Source organism: Rana temporaria, chromosome 6 (assembly GCF_905171775.1).
Source record: "Rana temporaria chromosome 6, aRanTem1.1, whole genome shotgun sequence".
Classification (NCBI taxonomy): domain Eukaryota; kingdom Metazoa; phylum Chordata; class Amphibia; order Anura; family Ranidae; genus Rana; species Rana temporaria.
In genome coordinates, this window is record NC_053494.1 from 104,963,654 (window position 1) to 104,985,596 (window position 21,943).

General features: G+C 43.3%; 1 protein-coding gene across 5 annotated transcripts in view; it reads right to left on the bottom strand.

The window, feature by feature from the left end:
* TNRC18 (trinucleotide repeat containing 18) overlaps positions 1–21,943 on the bottom strand; it is a 366,965-nt gene that overhangs the window by 118,274 nt on the left and 226,748 nt on the right. For all 5 annotated transcript variants that reach the window (XM_040357106.1, XM_040357109.1, XM_040357105.1 and 2 more), the window contains one exon: positions 12,033–12,436. In XM_040357106.1, the coding sequence (XP_040213040.1) occupies positions 12,033–12,436 (404 nt within the window). The remainder of the gene's footprint in view (positions 1–12,032; positions 12,437–21,943) is intronic.

Here is a 21,943-nt window from a genome sequence, read left to right on the forward strand (position 1 = left end):
GGGAGGAAAGGAGGAGCTACGGGTTTCCTGGCCATTCCTGGGTGTGCTACGGATGTTCCGCGAGCGACGGAACATGTTTCTGAACTTTCTGGTGCTGTGGAGAGCCTTAGTTAGCTGGTATCTTCCAGCTAACTAAGGCTCTCCACAGCACCAGAAACACCTTCCTCCGCTCGCGGAACATCCGCAGCACACTACTCATTCAGTGCACCAACTGACACTCCCCCCGGGCCCCGGCTAGTGCCATTTGTCCAGTTCTTTTTTTTTTTTTTTGTTCCGCCTCAGAGAGCTATCAGGAGACTTAATCAATTTGCGTTCATTCGCAGTCTCCTTAGTTCACATCATGGTGGGAAACTTTTTTTTTTTTTTTGGTTATTTTGTTATTGCAAAAGTGCATTTAAATATATGTCAATAAATATACAAAAGAGAAAAAAAATACTTAAATATGTGAATGAATACATTAATTTCCCCTAGCCGAACAGACCCTCGTCCCACCCTCATCCCTTACCCCCACCCTCCGCCCTCCCCTATCTCCGAAATTCTGTCTCGTATTGTATCTCTCTTTGCCCGTTATACTTCTTACACTATATCATCCTATCTATATACCTCGGTGAAAGTTTAAAATTAACCCAATCCTGCCATTTTAATTTAAATCCTCCTTCTCCTTCCTCTCCCATGAACCTGAGCTGTTCAGCATAATATATATCATTGATTCTACAAAACCAGCTCCTCTCTGTTGGACTCATAGGGTCCTTCCATTGTTTGGGGATCAGACTCTTTGCTGCATCTAGTACGTGGGGAAGTAAAGTTCTCATGTACTGTTTGGTTGACATTTCTGTCCCGTGGAATAGACAGACCCATGGATCAGGAGGTATTTTAATTCCGGTTATCTCCTCAATTACTAATAATACGTTATTCCAGTATGTTTTAATTTTTGGACAGGTCCACCATATATGTGACATAGTACCCACTTCAAGACAGCCCCTCCAACAATATTTGGAGGTATCATCTCGAAAACGGTGTGCTATGACCGGGGTTATATACCACCGTGCTAAACATTTGAAGTTCATTTCGATTAATGCACAGTTAGTTGAACTAGTATGCGTCTTTTTTAATATTTTCCTGACCTCTAACTCGGTTTTACCCGTTTCCAATTCCTCTTCCCATTTATTAATATAAGGAGGGAAACCGGGATCTTTCAATCCCATCAAAATTTTGTAAATTGAGGAGATCCCACCTCTTCCTTTTGGTGCCAAACACAAACGCTCCAAAGGGAGCAGATTTCTATCTGACCTCGGGGGGGAGGGGAAGGAATCTACAAAATGCGTCAGCTGCATATATCGCCACCAGTTCAGCTCAAACAATTCTTTTTTTTTACTTAATTCCTGGTAGGTAAGAATTTTGCCGTCTTTTAATATATCTTTTAATTGTGCATCTGGTTTTTTAATCCAGTTACCAAACAGGCCTATTTTCCCTGGTGCAAAAAAATTTGTGTCGAATAGAGGGATTAATGGGGAGTTAAAGCCCCATCTGTGCTTTTTGTGTGTCCTATCCCATATGGACATGGATGCCAATGTGATCGTGTGCATGTGCGTATTTTGTTGTCTAAAATGTGGCGGTATCCAAATCTCTTTTCCTAACAGTGACTTGTTTGAGCAACTTTCTAATCTAACCCACCTTTTCTCATTGTTATCTCTAACCCAATCAACCACCCGTGCCATGTGAATAGCCGTGTAATATGTGTAAATATCAGGTACCCCCAAACCACCACGTTCCTTATCTCTAATTAATATTTCCATACTTATGCGCGGTTTTTTGCTCCGCCATATAAACCTATTTAATAACTGTTTTAATATTTTAAAGTAAGCACCCGGTAATACGATTGGTAACATTTGAATTTTATATAATATCTTAGGGAGAATAAACATTTTAAAACAATTTATTCTCCCTAGTAGAGATCTTTGTCTAGATGCAATTCTCTTTAAATCAATTTTAATATCATTTAATAACGGGATAAAATTCTGTAGGTAAATTAGCTCCGGGGATGCTGTGATATTAACTCCCAAATATTATATCTCGATATCTTTCCAGATAAATGGAAACTCTTGCTTATATCTCCGTACGTCCTGTGCGTTCACGCTAATATTAAGGATTTCTGATTTTAGAGGATTGATTTTGAAATTTGACACATCTCCATACAATTTAAGAGTTTTTAATAGATTCGGGAGGGTTATAGTTGGATTCGTTATATATAATAAGATATCGTCGGCGAATGCTGCGAGTTTATGTTCCCCATCATTTGTTGTTTGAATCCCCCTGATGTCCGGGTTATTTCTAATCCCGTCCAGCAATGGTTCCAAAGATAAAATAAATAAAAGAGGGGACAGGGGGCACCCCTGTCTGGTCCCATTGAACATCTCAAAAGTCCCTGATAGTATCCCATTCACCTTGACTCTTGCTGTTGGGTGTTTATACAGAGCATTTATCCACCCCATCATTTTTGGACCGATCCCAATGAACTCCAATGTGTTCAGTAGAAATCCCCAGTCTACCCTGTCGAACGCCTTTTCGGCGTCTATAGACAGGAGTAGACCTGGGGATTTACTATCTTTTAATATCTGTGTTAACAGGAGTGTTCTGATGCTGTTGTCCCTACCTTCCCTCCCAGGGACAAAGCCTACTTGATCAGTATGTACTAAATCTTTCATGATTATTTTCATTCTCCCGGCTAAGATTTTGGCAAACAATTTTACGTCCGCATTTAATAGCGAGATGGGTCTAAAACTAGAACATAAGGAGGGATCTTTACCTATCTTGGGAATTATTGTAATAGCGGCCTCTAATGCCTCTCGGCGAATATCCCAATTTGAACCAATACCGTTTATATAAGAGCACATCCTGGGGATCAGAATGTCACTGAACTTTAGGTAATATGCAGTTGTTAACCCATCGGGGCCTGGGCTTTTCCCCTTTGGTGACTCCTTTAAATTGTTACGAATTTCCATTTCCGTTATAGGTTCTTCTAAAAAGCTAATTTTATCCTCGGGTATTTTATTTAATGTGTTGTTTAGGAATTTTTTTGCATTATCACTTCTCCTTTTAATTTTTTCGGGGGGGTCCCCTTGCGATATCGAATATAACTTCCCATAGTATTCTTGAAATACTCTTGCGATCTCAGATGTTGTATGTACCTTACCCCCTTTACCCGTTTGAATGCTTTCTATAAAATTACCCTTAGGTTTGTTTTTGAGCCCTTTTGCTAGGAATTTACCCGACAAGTCTCCCCATTGATACTTCTCTTTCTTACGTCTATGAAATGCCGCTCTATTTTCATATTCAATAAGATCTCTTAATTCCTCTCTTTTTAGGATAACATTACGCTCTGCTTCATGCCCTCCTGTTTGTTTATGGGTCTGTTCAAGATCAAAGATACTTTTATATAACTCATCGTATTTCTTCTTACTTTCTTTTTTTTTCGCTGATCCTATTGCGATCAGTATGCCCCTAATATAGGCCTTGTGAGCCTCCCAAACTAATGATTCCGGCATATGTTCTGAGCAGTTTGCCTTGAAATACCATTCTAATTCCCGTTTTATCCTTTCTACGACCTCTTCATCCTGTATTAAATCCTCGTTAAGTCTCCATGTGGTGTTACTTTTCGGAGCTCCCTCGATTTTTACATTAATTGAAACTGGCGCATGATCCGACAGGGTAGTTATTCCAATTCCCGAACCTGTCACTACATCCAGTGAGCTATGATCCACTAAAAAGAAGTCGATCCTGGAGTACGTCCCGTGTACAGCGGAGTGGAATGAGTAATCCCGTGTTTTCGGATGTTGTATTCTCCAAACATCTATCAGTTGAAGTTGATGTAATTTTTTTTTAAGTAATTTTCTTTGTGCATCTCCAGTCCGCTGTACACGAGACGTACAGTCGACTTCTGGATCCAGACAGAGATTCATGTCGCCAGCAACAACTACCCGGCCTATCCTGAAATCCATAAACATCTCGGTGACCCCCCTAAGAAATCTCATGGAGTTCGTGTTTGGACAGTAAATATTTGCAATAGAATAATCCACTTCATTTATTTTTCCTCTAAGTAAAAGATACCGCCCCTCGGGATCTGCTTTTCTCTCTCCCAGGACAAATCTTACTTCCTTGGCAAAACCTATGGCAACTCCCTTTGCCCGTTTAGTCGGTGAGTCTCCGTAGTACCATAGTGGGTATTCCGGTGAACTTATTTTAAGATTTGACTCCTGCAAGATATGTGTCTCTTGTATGGGTACTATATCTGCTTTAAGATGTTTTATTTCTCTTAGAATATTGCCCCTTTTTAAAGGGGAGTTTAGTCCCCGTACATTATATGAGAGTATTTTTAAGGTTCCTGTTCTATCTACCAGATAGTCAATCTCCCCCCAACCACTCCCGCTACTTTATTGTTATTATTGTGGGTCTCTGTAAATTGCGACATATCAATCTTAATCTTGTATAGACAGGTTTTCCAATAAGCATCAGGGCAAAACCTCAACAGGTAACGTATTTCTGAAACAGATAATCGGAGATATTTGTCCAGTTCTGATGTCCAGCTCTGCTGGGGCCCCAGGTGAAGTGTGCCCAGGGGTGCCCGCTCAGTAAGACAGCCCTGGTCCTAGTAGATGATAGGCTCAGCAATAGCATGCAATGCCAAGCTGCTGCTAACAAAGCAAACCGAATGTTGGCATGCATTAAAAAGGGGATTAACTCAAGGGATAAAGCGATAATTGTCCCACTCTACAAGACTCTGGTCCAGCCGCACCTCGAGTATGCCATCTAGTTCTGGGCACCAGTCCTCAGGAACGATGTACTGGAAATGGAGTGAGTACAAAGAAGGGCAACAAAGCTAATAAAGGGTCTGGAGGATATTAGTTATTAAGAAAGGTTGCGAGTGCTGAACTTATTTTCTCTGGAGAAGAGACGCTTGAGATGGGATATGATTTCAATTTACAAATACCATACTGGTGACCCCACAATAGGGATAAAGCTTTTTCGCAGAAGGGAGTTTAATAAGACACGTGGCCACTCACTAAAATTAGAAGAAAAAGAGGTTTAACCGTAAACTGCATAGATAATTCTTTACTGTAAGAGCGGCGAGGATGTGGAATTCCCTTCCACAGGCGGTGGTTCCAGCGGGGGGGGGGGGGGGTTGAGGGGGTTGGGTGAATCGATTGTTTAAAAAAACTATTAGATAAACACCTGAACAACCGCAACATACAGGGATATACAATGTTCTACTGACCTATAATCACACACACAGGTTGGACTTGATGGGCTTGTCTTTTTTCAACCTCACCTATGTAACACGGAAACCTGGCTTCTGTGTTTAAAGCGACAGTAAATAGTGGTAAACACAGGGCCACTGCTGGAGATTCCGATATTCTGTTACGCCATGTTACGGCTTAAAAAAACAAAACACCACTGTCCTTGTGACTTCTTTGTCTGCTGTGCTGCTTAAAGTGGAAGTCCAGTCAAAAATGAAAAATTTTCTATTAATTCTAGGTAAAATATCTCTAAGGGAGCTACATATGAGTAAGTTAGCTATAAATTACTGCAAATATTCACGCAACTTTGGACACAAAGTCGCAAGACAAGTCACAACCCATTGACTTCAATGGCAAACGCACCCTTCCATGCGACTTTGAAAAGGTGCCTGCACTACTTTGATGCGACTTTGATCCAGAGGGTAAAGTTGGATCAAAGCTGCACTCAAAGTCGCACTCTAAATCGCACAGCTCGCACTAGTGGAAACGTAGTCTAAGGCTGGAGAGTGACTTTGGAGTGTGACTTTGATCCAACTTTACACTCTCTAGATCAAAGTCACATCAAAGCTTTGCAGGTACCTTTTCAAAGTCACCGATTTTCAAAGGCGCATAGATGGGAACGGGTGCAATTGAAATCAATAGGCTGTGACTTATAATACGGCTTTATGACTCCAAAGTCGCATGACAATTCATACTAGTGGAGCCTTAGACTATGTTTCAGCTATTGCAACCACTAAGTTGCACAATTTAGAATGCGACTGAGTGCAGCTTTGATCCAAAATTTGCATAAAAGCATTGCAGGTATCTTTTCAAAGTCGCATAGATGGGAACGGGAACCATTAAAATCAATGGGCTGTGACTTGTCATGCGACTTTAGACACAGTTGCATGACAAGTCACATTACCACCACAAAATTGCACGATTTAGAGTGCGACTTTGATGTGACCGAGTGCAGCTTTGATCCAACTTTACTCTCTCCGGATGAAAGCTGCATCAAAGCATTGCAGGTACCTTTTCAAAGTTGCCGATTATCAAAGTCACATAGATGGGAACAGGTGGCCCCCCGTGTCCAGTTCCTTTCTCCTGTGCAAAGCTATACTCTATGTGTGCACTGCACCTTCCACCCCCCCTGTGTAGATGTTTTTTTTATTTTTCTCATAAATTAGGATGTGCAATGACAGAACACTGGGCGGGAACCTATGATCAGCTCCTCCCATCCTGTATAGGCCCACTGGCTACACAGGAACAATGTCCCTCCCAGGAAGTGATGTCATTAGCTTTCAGGAACCACACCCACTGGCTGATTTTAGCCCCTACAATGGTCACTGCCAGCCCATTAGAGGCTGGCATAGCACACTGTGTACTTAGTTTTAAAAAACGAGCAGTCTAAATACCGAATTTAAGCTGTCTTCAGGCCAGTCAGGTGATTCGCGGCCACTTTACAGCTATTAGACAAAGCTTCTGCGCTGACTTCAGAGGAAGGCTGACTTCAGAGGAAGAACATGGTCCCTCCTGCAGAAGACATCCATCGGAGCTGTAAAGTGGCCGCGAGTCATGTGATGGGTCTAAAGACTGAAATTCGGTATTTAGACTGCTCGTTTTTTTTAAACTTAAAGCGGGGGTTCACCCTATTAATAAAAAAAAAAAAAAACATTTTTCTTCTAGCATAAAATGAGGCATAGTAGCGCGAGCTACAGTATGCCTGTCTTTATTTTTTTAGTCCCGTACTCACAGTGTAATCGTAGAGACAAGATTCCGACCCCCCTCGGGGAGTAGGTGTTCCTATGGAGAGGGAGCATGATTGACGGCCGGCTATGGCACGTCACGCTTCTCCGGAAATACCCGAAATAGGACTTGGCGCTTCACGGCGCCTGCGCATAGTCTGTGCGCAGGCGCCGTATAGCGCCGTGAAGAGCCGAGACCTGTTCTGGCTGTCTTCGGGGAGCGTGACGTGCCAGAGCCAGCCGTCAATCACCTTCCCTCTCCATAGGAACGCCCATTCCCCCCGGGGAGTCGGAATCTTGTCTCTACGATTACACTGTGAGTACGGGACTAAAAAAATAAAGACAGGCATACTGTAGCTCGCGCTACTATGCCTCATTTTATGCTAAAAAGATGTTAAGGGTGAACCACCGCTTTAAGTCTTAGATACATGGGTTAACAAACCCTTTAAGGTCAGGAGACACTGATGTCCACTCCAGAACCTTCACCATTTTCAGCTTTAACGACTGGAGGGCCAACTTGACCTTGTGCTTGGTGCCATTGTCATGTTGAAAAGTCCAAGTGCATCCCATGTTTAGCTTTGGTGGAGAAGAATACACATCAGTATTTTCCGATAAGATGCTGCATTAACCTTGCCATCAATTTTGAAAAGATTCCCGTGCCTAGAGCTCACATAACCCCCAAAACATCAGTGAGCCACCACTATGCTTTACAGTGGCGGTAGTATTCTTGTCGCTATAGGTCTTGTTCACCCTTCTCCAAACATAGCGCTTAAGATGGTGACAATAAAACTATTTTGATCTAGTCACGCCAGATTAATGTGCCAAAAACTGTGCAGTGTGTCAAGGTGTTGTTGGGCATATTGTACTTGGGTTTTTCTTCGTGGCATTGGCGCAGGAAAGGCTTCTTTCTGCAAACTCACCCATGCAGCTCATTTTTGTTCAAGTATTGTCGTATTATGCTCCTTGAAACAACCACACCAACTTTTTCCATTCCTGCATTTCTCCTGAGGTTACCTGTGGGTTTTTCTTTGTATCCCAAACAATTCTTCTGGTAGTTCTGGCTGCAATGTTTCTTGGTCTACCTGACCTTGGCTTGGTATCAAGAGATCCCTGAATTTTCCACTTCTTAATAAGTGATTAAACAGTATTGACTGGCATATTCAAGGCTTTGGATAACTTTATATATGCTTTTCCATCTTTATAAAGTTCTATTACTTTGTAATGCAGGTCTTTTGACAGTACTTTTCTGCACCCCATGGCTCAGTATCTAGCCTGCTCAGTGCATCCATGAGAAAGCTAACAAACTTGTTCACTAATTTATACAGACACAAATTGCAATTTAAAAAGCCACATATATTGGAAATTAACCTTTAAATGCCTGCGTTTGTCACCTTGTGTGTCTGTACCAAGGCCAAATATTCCAGGGTATATAAACTTTTGATCAAGGACATTTGGGTGATTTCTGTTATCATTAAGATTTTAAAAGGAGCCAACCAACTATGGGATAATAAATGGCTTCATATGATCACTAAGCTTAAATAAAAGACATTTTTTTGTCATGATTAGTCATTTTTAATAATAATGCCACACTTTTATGCCAGGGTGTGCAAACACAAGCACAACAATAGCTCTGCTATCCTGTCTGGACCCTATGCTATATAAACTCCAAAACGCTGCTTTGTTTTTTCAATGCGACTATAACACTCATGTAATTGCAGTCCTCTAATGTGCCTCTTAAATGTTCCATCTGATCAGCCCTCTCAGTTCTACCGATAACTCAATCCAGTCAAAGCATCAACAAAAACAGTGATGCAAAGTGTGACTGTCCCGCACACATCCCCCTCTCTCACACGGTCTCCTTACTTCGTACCCGTTTTTTTCCCCATTTCCAGAAAGCGCCACATGCAGAGCTTAATACTAAGATATCAGTGTAAGAGGGAGCCACTAGAGGTTGTATCATTGCTTTAAAACTGGAGAGTGCCCTGCAGCTAATGGATCCAGTTCCTAAACATGGCTCTGGATCTGTAAAACACTCTATGGCCAACAAACCAGTACACTAACTACCCTGGGAGCGCCACAATCAAAGTCCACAATCAATTCAAGGGTCACGTTTTAGGCAGCCCCAACGTCCAGAATGGTCCATGCAGAGTCTTCATTACAGTGCTGATTATTAGTCAATCCAGATAGTTGATGTGAAGAAACTAGCTCAAGCAGCTAAAAGCAACTTTAAACCCAAAACCAAAAATTTTATATATTACAGCTCAACAATCATTAGATGTGGTCAGGGCCGTGATCAGGGGGGGTACAGGCAGTACACCTGTAAGGGGCCCGGAGGCCCACAGGGCCCCAGATGGCAACCCCCCCTTTTTTTATTTATTTTTTATAAAAAAAAAAATATTTTATCATCATATTTTTATTTTTTATTAAAGGGACAATTTTTTTTTAGAGGTCCGGAGGTCCCCAGGGCCCCGGATGGCAACCTTCCCCCCTTTTTTTTTTTTTTTTATTAAAGGGCCAATTTTTTTTTTTTTTTTAGGGGTCCGGAGGTCCCCAGATGACAACCCCCCTTTTTTTTAATATCTTTTTTTAATTTATTTTATTCTATATATCTATATATATATATATATATATTATTAATAATATATATATATTATTATTATTATTAATAATAATAAAGGGTCCAGAGGTCCCCAGGGCCCCGGATGGCAACCCCCCCTTTTTTTTATATCTTATTTATTTTTAGTTCATATATATATATATATATATATATATATATATATATATTTATTTATTTATTTTTTTATTAAAGGGCTCAAAGGTCCCCAGGGCCCCATGTGGCAAACCCGCTCCCCTTTTTTTTTTTTTTATATTTTTTTTATTTTGTTTATATATATATATATTTTTTAAAAGGGCCCAGAGGTCCCCAGGGCCCTGGATGGAAACTCCCCTTTTTTTTTATAAATGTTTATTTTATTATATATTTGTTTTTATTTATTTTTTATTAAAGGTCCCAGAGGTTTATTTTTTTTATTTTTATTAACTACTAGCCGACCAGCCACTGTCATTATACGGCGGCAGGTCGGCTCTCCTGGGCGAGAGCCCGTAGCTATACGTCCGCTCTCCGAGCGGCCACTAGGGGCACGTGCGCGCCCGACTCCCGTGCGTGTGCCCGGCGGGCTCGATCGCCGCCAGGCACCCGCGATTGCTCGTTACAGAGCGGGGACCGGGAGCTGTGTGTGTAAACACACAGCTCTCGGTCCTGTCAGCAGGGGAAATGCTGATCTTCTGTTCATACAATGTATGAACAGAGGATCAGTGTTTCCCCTAGTGAGGCCACCCCCCCCACAGTAAGAACACACCCAGGGGCATACTTAACCCCTTCCCCGCCCCCTAGCGTTAACCCCTTCACTGCCAGTGGCATTTTTATAGTAATCCAATGCATTTTTATAGCACTGATCGCTATAAAAATGCCAATGGTCCCAAAAATGTGTCAAAAGTGTCCGAAGTGTCCGCCATAATGTCGCAGTACCGAAAAAAAATCGCTGATCGCCGCCATTACTAGTAAAAAAAATATATTAATAAAAATGCCATAAAAATACCCCCTATTTTGTAAACGCTATAACTTTTGCGCAAACCAATCAATAAACGCTTATTGCAATTTTTTTTTACGAAAAATATGTAGAAGAATACGTATCGGCCTAAACTGAGGGAAAAAAATGTTTTTTTTATATATTTTTGGGGGATATTTATTACAGCAAAAAGTAAAATATTATTTTTTTTCAAAATTGTCGCTCTATTTTTGTTTATAGCGAAAAAAATAAAAACCGCAGAGGTGATCAAATACCACCGAAAGAAAGCTCTATTTGTGGGAAAAAAAGGACGCCAATTTTGTTTGGGAGCCACGTCGCACGACTGCGCAATTGTCAGTTAAAGCGGCGCAGTCCCGAATCGCAAAAAGTGCTCTGGTCTTTGGGCAGCAATATGGTCCGGGGGTTAAGTGGTTAAAGGGCCCAGAGGTCCCGGATGGCAACCCCCCTTTTTAAAAAAAAATATATATATATTTATTATTTCTTTTTTTTTTTTTTTTATTAAAGAGCCCAGGGGTCCCCAAGGCCCCGGATGGCTACCCCCTTTTTTTTAATATATATTTTTCTTTATTTCTTCTTTTTTTGTAAAGGGCCCCCCCGCTTCTCAATTCACGGAAGCCCCACCCGCTTCTCAATTTCAGGCGGCAGCACCCCCCCCTGTTCTCTGCTCCAGAGGGCCCATGCCTGAAGCTGTGTAAGGGGCCCCATAATTCCTGATGGCGGCCCTGGATGTGGTGGCTGCATTAGTTGTTGTTTTTAGGCTTTTCCTCCCCTGTTTTCACCTGGTGATCTGGGTAGTAACACATCTCCTGCATTAGAGTGCCCCCACGCTAGATGAAGGAGCACAAGGGCACCTTTGGACATCAACACTGTTAATCTGGGAGTAGAAGAGTGTTATATGGACTAGTAAGTTTAGATACAATGACAAATTAAAGCCAAACTTAAGCTCACATTTTTTATAAGCAGTTTCAACAGCAGTGTTTTTCCTTTTGAGATAAAGGTCTTAAACAAAAGCTGATAATTGTAAGCACCCCTGTCAGTGGTAAATGGTTTGTCTCAACCCTGTAACCGATACATCTGCAGATTAGCTTGTCTAAGAATTAGTAAGATGCGCTAGAATAATTGTTTGCTTTTGGGTTTAAGACTGCTTTAGTAAAAGTGTTGGAGAAAAGCATCCATAAATTACAGAAATATATGACTGAAAGAGAAAAAAAATTAAAACCTATTTTTTTTTTTAAATGTAGAATTTTCTTCAGCTGAGGAGAAAGTGTCCAACCTCTTAAGACACTAGCAAAAACTGAGGCATGACCACTGATTTTAGTGAGCTGTGTACACCTCCTGAAGGCAGCTGTCTACACATCCCTCAATGGACAATTAAATTACTTTTATACTGTATATTGCACTGAAAACAGGTCTACCATGCCTACCTTTTCTATTTGTTCTTTCCCCTTCTTGGAGCTTGTCACTTTGCTATAGCGGATAGCTTTAGGCACAGAGTTAGTCATTGTATTCACATCAGAAAGCATAGATGGACAACTGACAGACCCATGTAAAAATATCCGTTCACTTCGGCGGCGGCTCCAAAGGTCATCATCGCTAGCCTCAGCCCGGAGTTCCTGGCTGTGATCTTTTGTGAATTTAAATTTTTTATATTTGCGTGCCTTGTTCATCATCTTTCCTTTCTCAGAAAGGTTAAGACTAGATTTATCTTCTGATGAAACTATTGATATTGTAGAATTTGCTAAATTTGAGTTGGCAAATTTTAAAGTAGCTGAGGGCTTTGTTTCAATTTTCATCTCACACTCTGAATCTGTATCTTCAAATTCTGTGCCTGTAAAGGAAAATTAAGAAATATTAACCTAGGTTCACAAGTAAAAGTCAATACTGAAGATCATACAACTGTCTTTAGTAAGAGCATGCTGCAAAGAGTGTAAAAAAAAAAAAAAAAACAGACACAATCCGTGCTACCATTTAATTTTAGCAAAGCTACCTGCCTTCCATCCTTTATATGTGGCATGCTCCCGACAGCTGGCTAAAGATTAATAACTTTTTTTTTGGTGAGCTCACAGTACATCTCCAATGCTAGGGGCTAGAAGGGGTGATGTACTGTGAGTGCAGCCAATGAAAAATACTATCATCGACCCCTCTGCAAGTCAGCTTCATTCTGTCTCCAATTTGACATATATTTATTCCTCCTCACTTCCCTTATCTTGAACATTAACCCCTTTACCTCCTCCGACTGTATGTGACCTGTACATTGACCCCTTCACCTCTTGGTGTATGATCTAAAAAAAGTGGTCGTAAACCTCAGACATGAAATATGAACAAAGCATATCCATCTATAGTGTGTATTTGTCTCATTTAGGAGCAATAAGTGTCACTTTTGTCAGCTACTATGTTCCTCTATGTGCATAAATCACTTCTGACAAGTTTTTGTTCACACCAAGAGACAAATTTTGACAGGGGATGGACCTCCAGCTGATTGACAGTCTCAGCTCTGTTACTATGTGCTGTGTGGAGGGGGTGTGTCCCTACCCTCCAGTCAGCTGAGAGCTCTCCTCACTGGGCTCTGCAGAGTGTAACTTCAGCTCTCCACCCCCTTTTTCTAAACAGACAAGCTTACCCATTCAGCACAAGCTCAGCACTTTGAACGGATGTAGAGAAGACTGCAGATGAACAGGTACAACTTCTGTATAAGGTTTTGTTTCATCTGTGTGCATCACCCGAGACCAGTCAGTCAAAGGGTATATGCAAGGGTTTACAACCGCTTTAATGTATTAGTGGACCAAGCTCCATGTTTTGGCCCCTATCAACTGCTGCATTTTTATTCTTTTCCAAAAAATAAATAAAGAATTATCAGATTGTTTGGGTTGTCTACTTTCCTGTCCTGGCATTTTTATTTGCTATGTTTTAGTGCAGTTAATTTTTACTATGGTTATTAAATATGACCAAAAGAAAGCTCTGCAAAAAAAAAAAAAAAAGGTTGCACAGTCCATATTTATCAAAGGGTTCCTTCATAGGCTTGTACAGCAATGTCAGCAGTGTCTCACGCGATCGAGAAAAGGGGAGAAGAGAACTTGCACAAAAAGGTAAAGCATACCTGATGTCAACATTTTTTTTAAAGTTTTGGATAGAGGGGGAAGTGTTGAATTCCCTGTAATGTTTTACTTGTTCGAAATATATATATTTTTTATTGAATTTAAATTTTTCAAAAAGTAAGAGCATTAGGTGTAACATTATAAAAAGTACACATATCGTGACCAAAGTTAAAGTACAAAGTTTAAAGGCAGACATACAAGAAGCACAGGATTCACTATTAGTGAGGTATACAAAGCATGTGTACAAGCCATCAGATTTGGTGGTGGAATCAAGTGTATAAATGTTCAAATTTAGAAAGGCATTCACCCCAAATGCATAAGAGTTTGAGTGTAGAGAGGGTTAAAAAAAGTAGAAGAGGTTAAAAAAAAAAAAGGAAGGTTAGGGGAAGAGGTACAGGTTTGAGGAGTGGGGAGGGGTAATGAGAAGGTCAAACCAGGGTACTTGTGTATAAGTAGCACTTTGCACGGGTTATGTCATCACAGACCCAATAGTCTGCAGTAAAACATTCTCAGGAGACAAGTCATAATCCAGGGGTCCCAGATTTGCAGAAAATGCGGGACTCTCGGGTTTTACTGTTAAACAAGGTCTCAGGAGGGTTTTACGCAGGAGCTGGACGAAAGTGTGTGAAGTCAATGTATTTTCTGTCAACATTGGACCACCAGGTAAGACAACCAAATATGGAAGGAGGATCCAATTTCAGGGCAAACCTGAAAATAAAAAGTCAGGTTTGTGTGATGTAAAAAAAAAAAAAAAAAATGAGACAAAGATCAATAATTTTTTTCCACCTTTAATGTGACCTATAAACTGTACAACTTAGTTGAACAAACTTAAATCTTTTAGTTGGAGGGAAGTAAAAATAATATCAGATAGTCAGATTGCGAGGGCATCTCCTGTCCACAGGCCTCTTAAGATCACCCCACACATCGGATTCAATGGGATTCAGGCCTGGGCCAGTCCAAAACTTTAAAGCTTCTTCTGGTGAAACTATTCCTTCCGCTCCTCTCACCGCTCCAAAGATGCCCTGGGAAGGTGTACAACTTTGTCTGCATGCTTGTCAAACTATGATTTGACAAAACCAGCTATGTGAATCGGAGCATTACTGTTTTGGTAAATGGCACAGTCTTTGGGAAATAATGTCTGCACCATGGCAGTGACTCCACCTTTCAAGGTGATGATGGGGCCTGCAGAATACCAATAGGGCTTCCCAAACCATGATTTTGCCGCCACCATGCTTTACCGTTGGCACAAGACAGTCTTGGTCGTAAGCTTGGGATGGTGTTAGCCACATGTAAACATGTCCGGTGGTTGGGAACAGAGTAAAGCTCTATTCATCTAACTATATTACAGTCTTTTATTGATTGATAGTCCACGACTTATGGGTGTTGAACCACTCTGAGCATTAATATCGGTGACTAGTGGCTTGGCAATGTTTTGTTAATGAGTTCCCTCTGCACAGTTTTGGGGGAAACAAACTTTGAAAGACTGTGATTGAGCTCTGCTGTCACTTTTGCAGCAGTTGTTTTCTTATTCAGGGTCACAATCCCGTGCAATGTCCTTTTGTCGTTTAGGCCAGTTGACCATGTTGACCGAGCTTACACTTATCAGACAACGTTTTCCCGGAAACTCAGAAGATTGGGGTAGAAGGGGAAGGGCTATGTGGTAAGAATTTATAGGTGGTGCAGGTGCCTCAAGGCACCAACAAAAATCATAATTACAGTAGACATTAGTATTGGAGGGCACAGGGTAAAAAAGAAAAACAGCTATAGAGTGAGGTAGGCATATAATGCATTCATAAAGTATTCAGAGCCCCTTCATATTTTCAATTTTGTTATGTTGCAGCCTGACACTACAGTTGTTTAAATTATTTTATCATCTCAAGCTACACTCAGTACCCCATAATGAAAGTGAAAACAGGATTTGAGAAATGTTTGCAAATGTATGAAAAAATGAAATATCACATTGCAATAAATATTCAGACCCTTTGCAACAACACTTGAAATTTAGATCTGGTGCCTCTCATTTCTCTTGGTCATTGCTCAGATGTTTCTACACCTTGATCGGTGTCCACCTGTGGCAATTTAAATTAGACATGATTTGGAAAGGCACATATCTGGGGAAGGCTACAAAACATGTTCTGCTTCACTGAAGGTCCCCAAGAGCACAGTGGCCGCCATAATTCTCAAATAGAAATTTGGCAAACAGGGGTGCTTCCATGAGCTGGTCGCACAGCCAAATAAGCAATCGGAGAAGAGCCTTAGTAAGAGATGACCAAGAAGCCAATGGTCACTCTGACTGAGATCCAGAGATCCTGTTTGGAGAGGAGACAAAGTTCAAGGACAACCTTTGATGCTGCCCTTCTCTGATCTGAGCTTTATGGCAGTGGCTAGACGGAAGTCTCTCCTCTGTGCAAAACACATGAAAGCCTGCTTGGAGTTTGGAAGACTGGTCAGGGTTGAGGGAAAGCTGAAGGGAGCAAAGTACAGAGATATCCTCAACGAAAACCTGTTCCACAGCGCTCGGAACCTCAGAGTGAGCTGAAGGTTCACCTTACAACAGGACAACGATCCTAAGCACAACACAGGAGTGGCTTAGGGCCAATTCAGTAAATGTCCTAGATTGGCCCAGCCAGAGCCACACATCCAATTGAACATCTCTGGAGAGACCTGAAAATGGGTGTCAACTGACAGTCCCCATCCAACCTGACTGTGCTTGAGAGGATTTGCAAAGAAGAAGAGACTTGCGGCTGTAATTGCTGCTAAAGGTGCCTGAACAAAGTACTGAGTAAAGGGTCTGAATACTTAAGCACATGTGATATTTCAGTTTTTTCAATAACTTTACAGACATTTCTAGAATTCTGTTTTTACTTTGTAATTATGGGTACTGTACATAAAAATGTTTTTTTTTAATAACTGTATCAGGCTGCAACATAACAAAATAGAAAAAAAGGAAAGGGGTCTGAAAATTTATGAATGCTCTGTATGGGAAGGGGTCACACAGAAGTCCTGGGAATAATGGGGCTATTAGGTCAGTTTAAGCCAGTATGTACAAGTAGGTATAAGGTTCTGGTGTCCTTTTTGTGGGGGCACTGAACAGGAGGGAGGGGCTAGGATCACAGAAGAGGGACCCCAGAAGAGGAGAACCCAGGCTGTTTATTATTTTTATAGGGAAAAAAAAACGAGCCTTTACAATCACTTTAGTGAGTGAGAAACATATATAGCGCAGCACATGCGAACTGAATCGCCTCTGGGCGCTTCAGGCTTTAAGGCTTGGGAAGCCAAGCAAATTCATAGTGCTGATTACCAAGGTAAGAAGCAAAGCACAAATATGGGGAGAATCTGCACTGTCAAAGGGGATGAACAATAAAACCCCTCTGTGGTTCAGATTAAGGTTTTCGGATAAGCACCCTGTGTATTCGCTCAAATTCAAGACATTTAATAAAAATAGCTGGGGCTAATTCATGGATGAGCACAGTTATCATGGATTGTAGATTAATTTGCACTTCTGTGTCATTACCAAAGAGTCGGCATCTATTTTCGAGGTCTTCCAGCTTGAAGTGCAGGGTAGCATTTTCATCTCGAAAGGCCTCTAGTTAATTATGTGGTTCTCCAGGAAAGTGGTGGTGTCTTCCATTCTAGTCTCCAATCCTCTGTTCTTTGGCCAAGCGCTCTTATTTCTTTAGGGAGGCATTCCATAATTTGTTTAGAAGTGCGTTAGATCGTCTTATGAAGCTGTGACGAGATCCTTCCTCGCCCAGGTCCTGCTCTCCCGACACTCCTCTGCTACCAGTGAGTCAGCTTGCAGATTGCAGCGTCTGATGGTCCAGTCATCCAAGGTTCCGGGGTCCGAACTACAGCTATGTGCCATTCAGACCCATTAAGAACAAACACCAGGCAGGCTGTATGTAAGTTCAAGCAGGACTCTTTATTTCAAGTACACAGCACACTTTTATACAGAATTTTGGAACATCCCACTCCCAACAACCGCTTTCCTATTGGTCAATTGTAAAGTATATCCAGTCTTCACTCAAGTCCTCCTTGACCATGCAAATGAGGACTTGAAATTGTCAACAGGGATTGGTCCAATAGCTTGGATAGAAAGACTTGTGTATTGAGACAGAAGCCCCAGGGGGTAATCAATGTACACAATAACCCGGTCTACTTAATTACTACCTCTGAGAGGTTACATTGCTTTAGACAATAGAATGCTAATTCAATACAGCTGACAGGAGGCTTCTGACCTTTAGAACAATAAACACATACATCTTCACACATACATTCTAGATTCAATTAACCTTCAATCCATAGTTTTTTTAGCCAGACGGAGTGTCTCCGACACCCGCTCTTAGCCTGCAGAGCACAATAAAAGGTATTTCTCTAGCTGGTTCCACTTAGCATTTCAATAGCCGGTGTCCTTGCATTGAATGTCCCTCTCCTGTGTAACAGATGTCAAGTAGAAACACTTTAATATCTTAAGATCCATGACATTACTTCCCCTGGGAAACAGTCCAACAGCCGCAGTGGGACCCAAACGGGTCAACTCGAGGATGTTGGAAAAGTAGTCTTAAGGTTCCAGGACTGTCTGCCGGGATAAACCATCCGCATTCCCATTTTGAGGCCCTGGCCGATATTGTATGGTGAAATTGTACGGTTGCAAAGCCAGGCTCCATCGTAGTAATCGCCCGTTCTCTCCCGCCACCCGGTTAAGCCATATCAAAGGATTGTGGTCCGTCATGACGGTAAAAGAGCGTCCATACACGTAGGGCTGCAATTTCTTTAACGCCCAGACTAAGGCCAAACACTCCTTTTCCACAGCAGCATATCCAACTTCACGGGGTAACAACTTGCGGCTGAGATACGCCACAGGGTGCTCTTTCCCGTCATCACCAACTTGGCTTAGTACAGCTCCCAGTCCGAACATGGAGGCATCTGTATGAACGACAAAGCGTTTGTTAGCATCGGGTGCCGCCAGTATGGGAGCTTGCGTTAGGGCGGTTTTTAACTGATGAAATGCTGTCTCGCACTCCGGGGACCACAGGACCTGTTTAGGGAGAGTCTTTTTGGTCAGGTCCGTTAGGGGTTTGGCTATGTCACTATAGTGGGGTACAAACTTCCTGTAGTACCCTGCTGTCCCTAAAAATGCAAGTACCTGGGTCTTGGTTCTGGGAACCGGCCAATTTAGGACGGCCTCTATTTTTGCAGGTTCTGGCCTCTGCTTCCCACATCCCACTCTATGTCCCAGATATTGCACCTCAGACATCCCAATATTACATTTGTCTGGCTTGAGGGTCAGGTTTGCGTCTCGGATCCTATCCAGCACTATTCCCAGGTGTCTAAGATGTTCCTCCCAGGTCTGGCTATAGATTGCGATGTCGTCAAGATAGGCACATGCAAAATCTTGCAGACCATCGAGGAGTTCATCTATCATCCGCTGGAAGGTAGCCGGAGCATTCTTCATCCCAAATGGCATCACCAGAAACTGGTAAAGGCCAAACGGGGTGATGAAGGCCGACTTCGGAATTGCTTCCGCATCCAAGGGAATCTGCCAGTAGCCCTTACACAAGTCAATAGTCGTCAGATACTGTCCCTGAGCTATTTTGTCCAGCAATTCGTCCACTCGGGGCATAGGGTAGGCATCTGTCACAGTACAGTCATTCAGTCGCCTATAGTCCACACAAAATCGGGTCGTGCCATCCCGTTTTGGGACTAATACTACAGGGGACGCCCAGGGGCTTGCTGAGGGTTCGATCACCCCTAACTCAAGCATTTCCCTAATCTCCGCTCTCATCCCTTCTTGCACTGCTCCGGGAATCCTATAGGCTGGCTGTCTCAGGGGCTTCTGCCCCGGAGTCTCTACCTTGTGCACAGCTATGTGAGTGTACCCAGGGAGTGCCGAGAACATCTCCTGTCGGTCCTGGAGTAATTCTCTGGCCTGTTCTCGTTTTTGGGATCCTAATCCGTCTCCTAGCCGTATATCCTCCACCCCCCCGGAACAGTTACTGATTTCGGGAAGCTCCAGCATCGGTAGATATTCAGAGTCCCCGGTGGCCGGAGCGCATATGGCGGCTACTGCCTCAGCCCTTTCATTAAAGGCCTTCATCATATTAATGTGGAACGTCCTCTTGATTTTTGTGTCGGCACAGCTGGCAACCACGTAGGTGGTATCGCACAGCTGTTTTACCACCTGATAGGGACCCTGCCAGGAGGCCTGTAATTTATTTTGCTTCAGGGGTTTTAGTACCAGGACTTTCTGTCCGATATAAAAGGTGCGATTCCGCGCAGCCCGATCATACCAAACCTTCTGCTGACTCTGGGCCGATTGCATATTCTCATGGACTAGATCAGTAAGGTCCCGCAGTCGCTCCCTGAGTTCCAAGACATAACTAAGGATGGGGAGGCCTTCCGGATCCTCTACCCCCTCCCACTGGGCCCTCACTAAGTCTAAGGGCCCCCTAACCCTTCGCCCGTATAACAGCTCAAATGGGGAAAACCCAGTGGACTCTTGGGGTACCTCTCTATATGCAAACAGTAGATGGGGAAGGTATTTCTCCCAATCCTTCCTACTCTCCACGAAGGACCGAAGCAGCTGCTTCAGGGTCCCGTTAAATCTCTCACACAGCCCATTAGTCTGAGGGTGGTAGGGGGCACTTTGGAGGGGTTTAATCCCACAGAGACGCCAAAGCTGTTGCGTCAGCTCAGCTGTGAACTGAGTACCCTGATCGGACAATATCTCCTGGGGAAACCCTACCCTAGTGAATACCCGCAGTAAGGCATCTGCTACTGTATCTGCCTGGATATTGGATAAGGGAATGGCCTCCGGGTAGCGGGTGGCGTAATCCACCACCGTAAGAATATACTTCTTCCCGGTGGCACTGGGGCGGGCCAGTGGGCCTATAATATCTACTGCTATGCGGCTAAAGGGTTCTCTAATAATCGGAAGGGGTTGCAGCGAGGCTTTTGGGTGATCCCCTGTCTTCCCTACTTTCTGACAAGTCTCACAGGTCCGGCAGTATTCTCGCACCTCAGCATGTAATCGGGGCCAGAAGAAAGCATGAGACAACCGACTCCGGGTCTTGGCTATCCCTAAATGTCCGGCCAAGGGGATGTCGTGAGCCAGTCGCAATAGCTCCCGTCTGTATTTCTGGGGTACAACTAGCTGTTTGTGGGGGCCCTGTCGCTTCCCAGTGCCCATTCCCTCAGTGTAACGGTAAAGAAACCCCCCCTCCCACTCTATTCTGTCTTCCCCCAACCCACCTGGATCCTTGCCCACCCTGTCCCGATAACCAGCTAAAGTTGGGTCACTCTGAGTCTCTTGCCTAACGTCAGAGGTCGAATCCCAGGACATGGTGTTGTCAGGTTGGGGTAACGTAGGAGGATTTGATCTTACCTGGGTCCCCATAGAAGTGGAGTTGCCTTGAAGTTGGCTCTGACGTCTGGTGGTGACGGCCATGGCGGCCTCTGGGGCATATGAGGAAGTTAAATGGCCCAAATCGTTCCCCAAAAGTACTTCTGCAGGTAACTCGCGTAGTAATCCCACTCGCACATGTCGCTCCCCTGAGCCCCAATCCAAGAGGACTTGGGCGGTGGATAAACGTAGCACCTTGCCCCCTGCTACCCTGACTGCAACAGTCTGGCCGGTCCGGGCTGACTGGGGAATCATGTGAGGCTGAATGAGGGTAATCGTAGCCCCGGAATCGCGGAGTCCCTGGGCTGGCTGCCCATTGACCCATACTGCCTGGCGATGGTGCTGTCGGTTATCTCCGGCAGCAGCTTGGACAGGATCCGCTTCGAAAAGTTCGCCGCACTCTTCCTGAACATCTCGATGGTTGGGCTCATTCTGGAAGCAATGAGCCGCTGGTCTGGATGGATGATTAGTCTCTCGATACCTCGTGGATTGGGTAGGACAAAATCGTTGTAGATGACCGATTCGGTTGCAGGTATAGCACTTAGGTCCGGTAGGAGGGTTGGGTCGGGCTGGGGGTCTAGAGGCGGACCACTGAGGTACTGAAGTTGGCTTAGAGGCTGGTAAACTGGGCCGAGATAGTGGATAGCGCTCATTTTCGCCTGACCTTCGAGAGTCCAGATATTCATCGGCCAAAGTAGCCGCTTGCTGTACCGTCTGGGGTTGCTTGTCTCGCACCCAATCCTGTACTACCGGAGGGGTGTGATTAAAAAACTGTTCTAATAGTACTAGCTGGGTGATGTCCTCTATGGTATTAGCGTGGCTTCCCTGGAACCAGCTC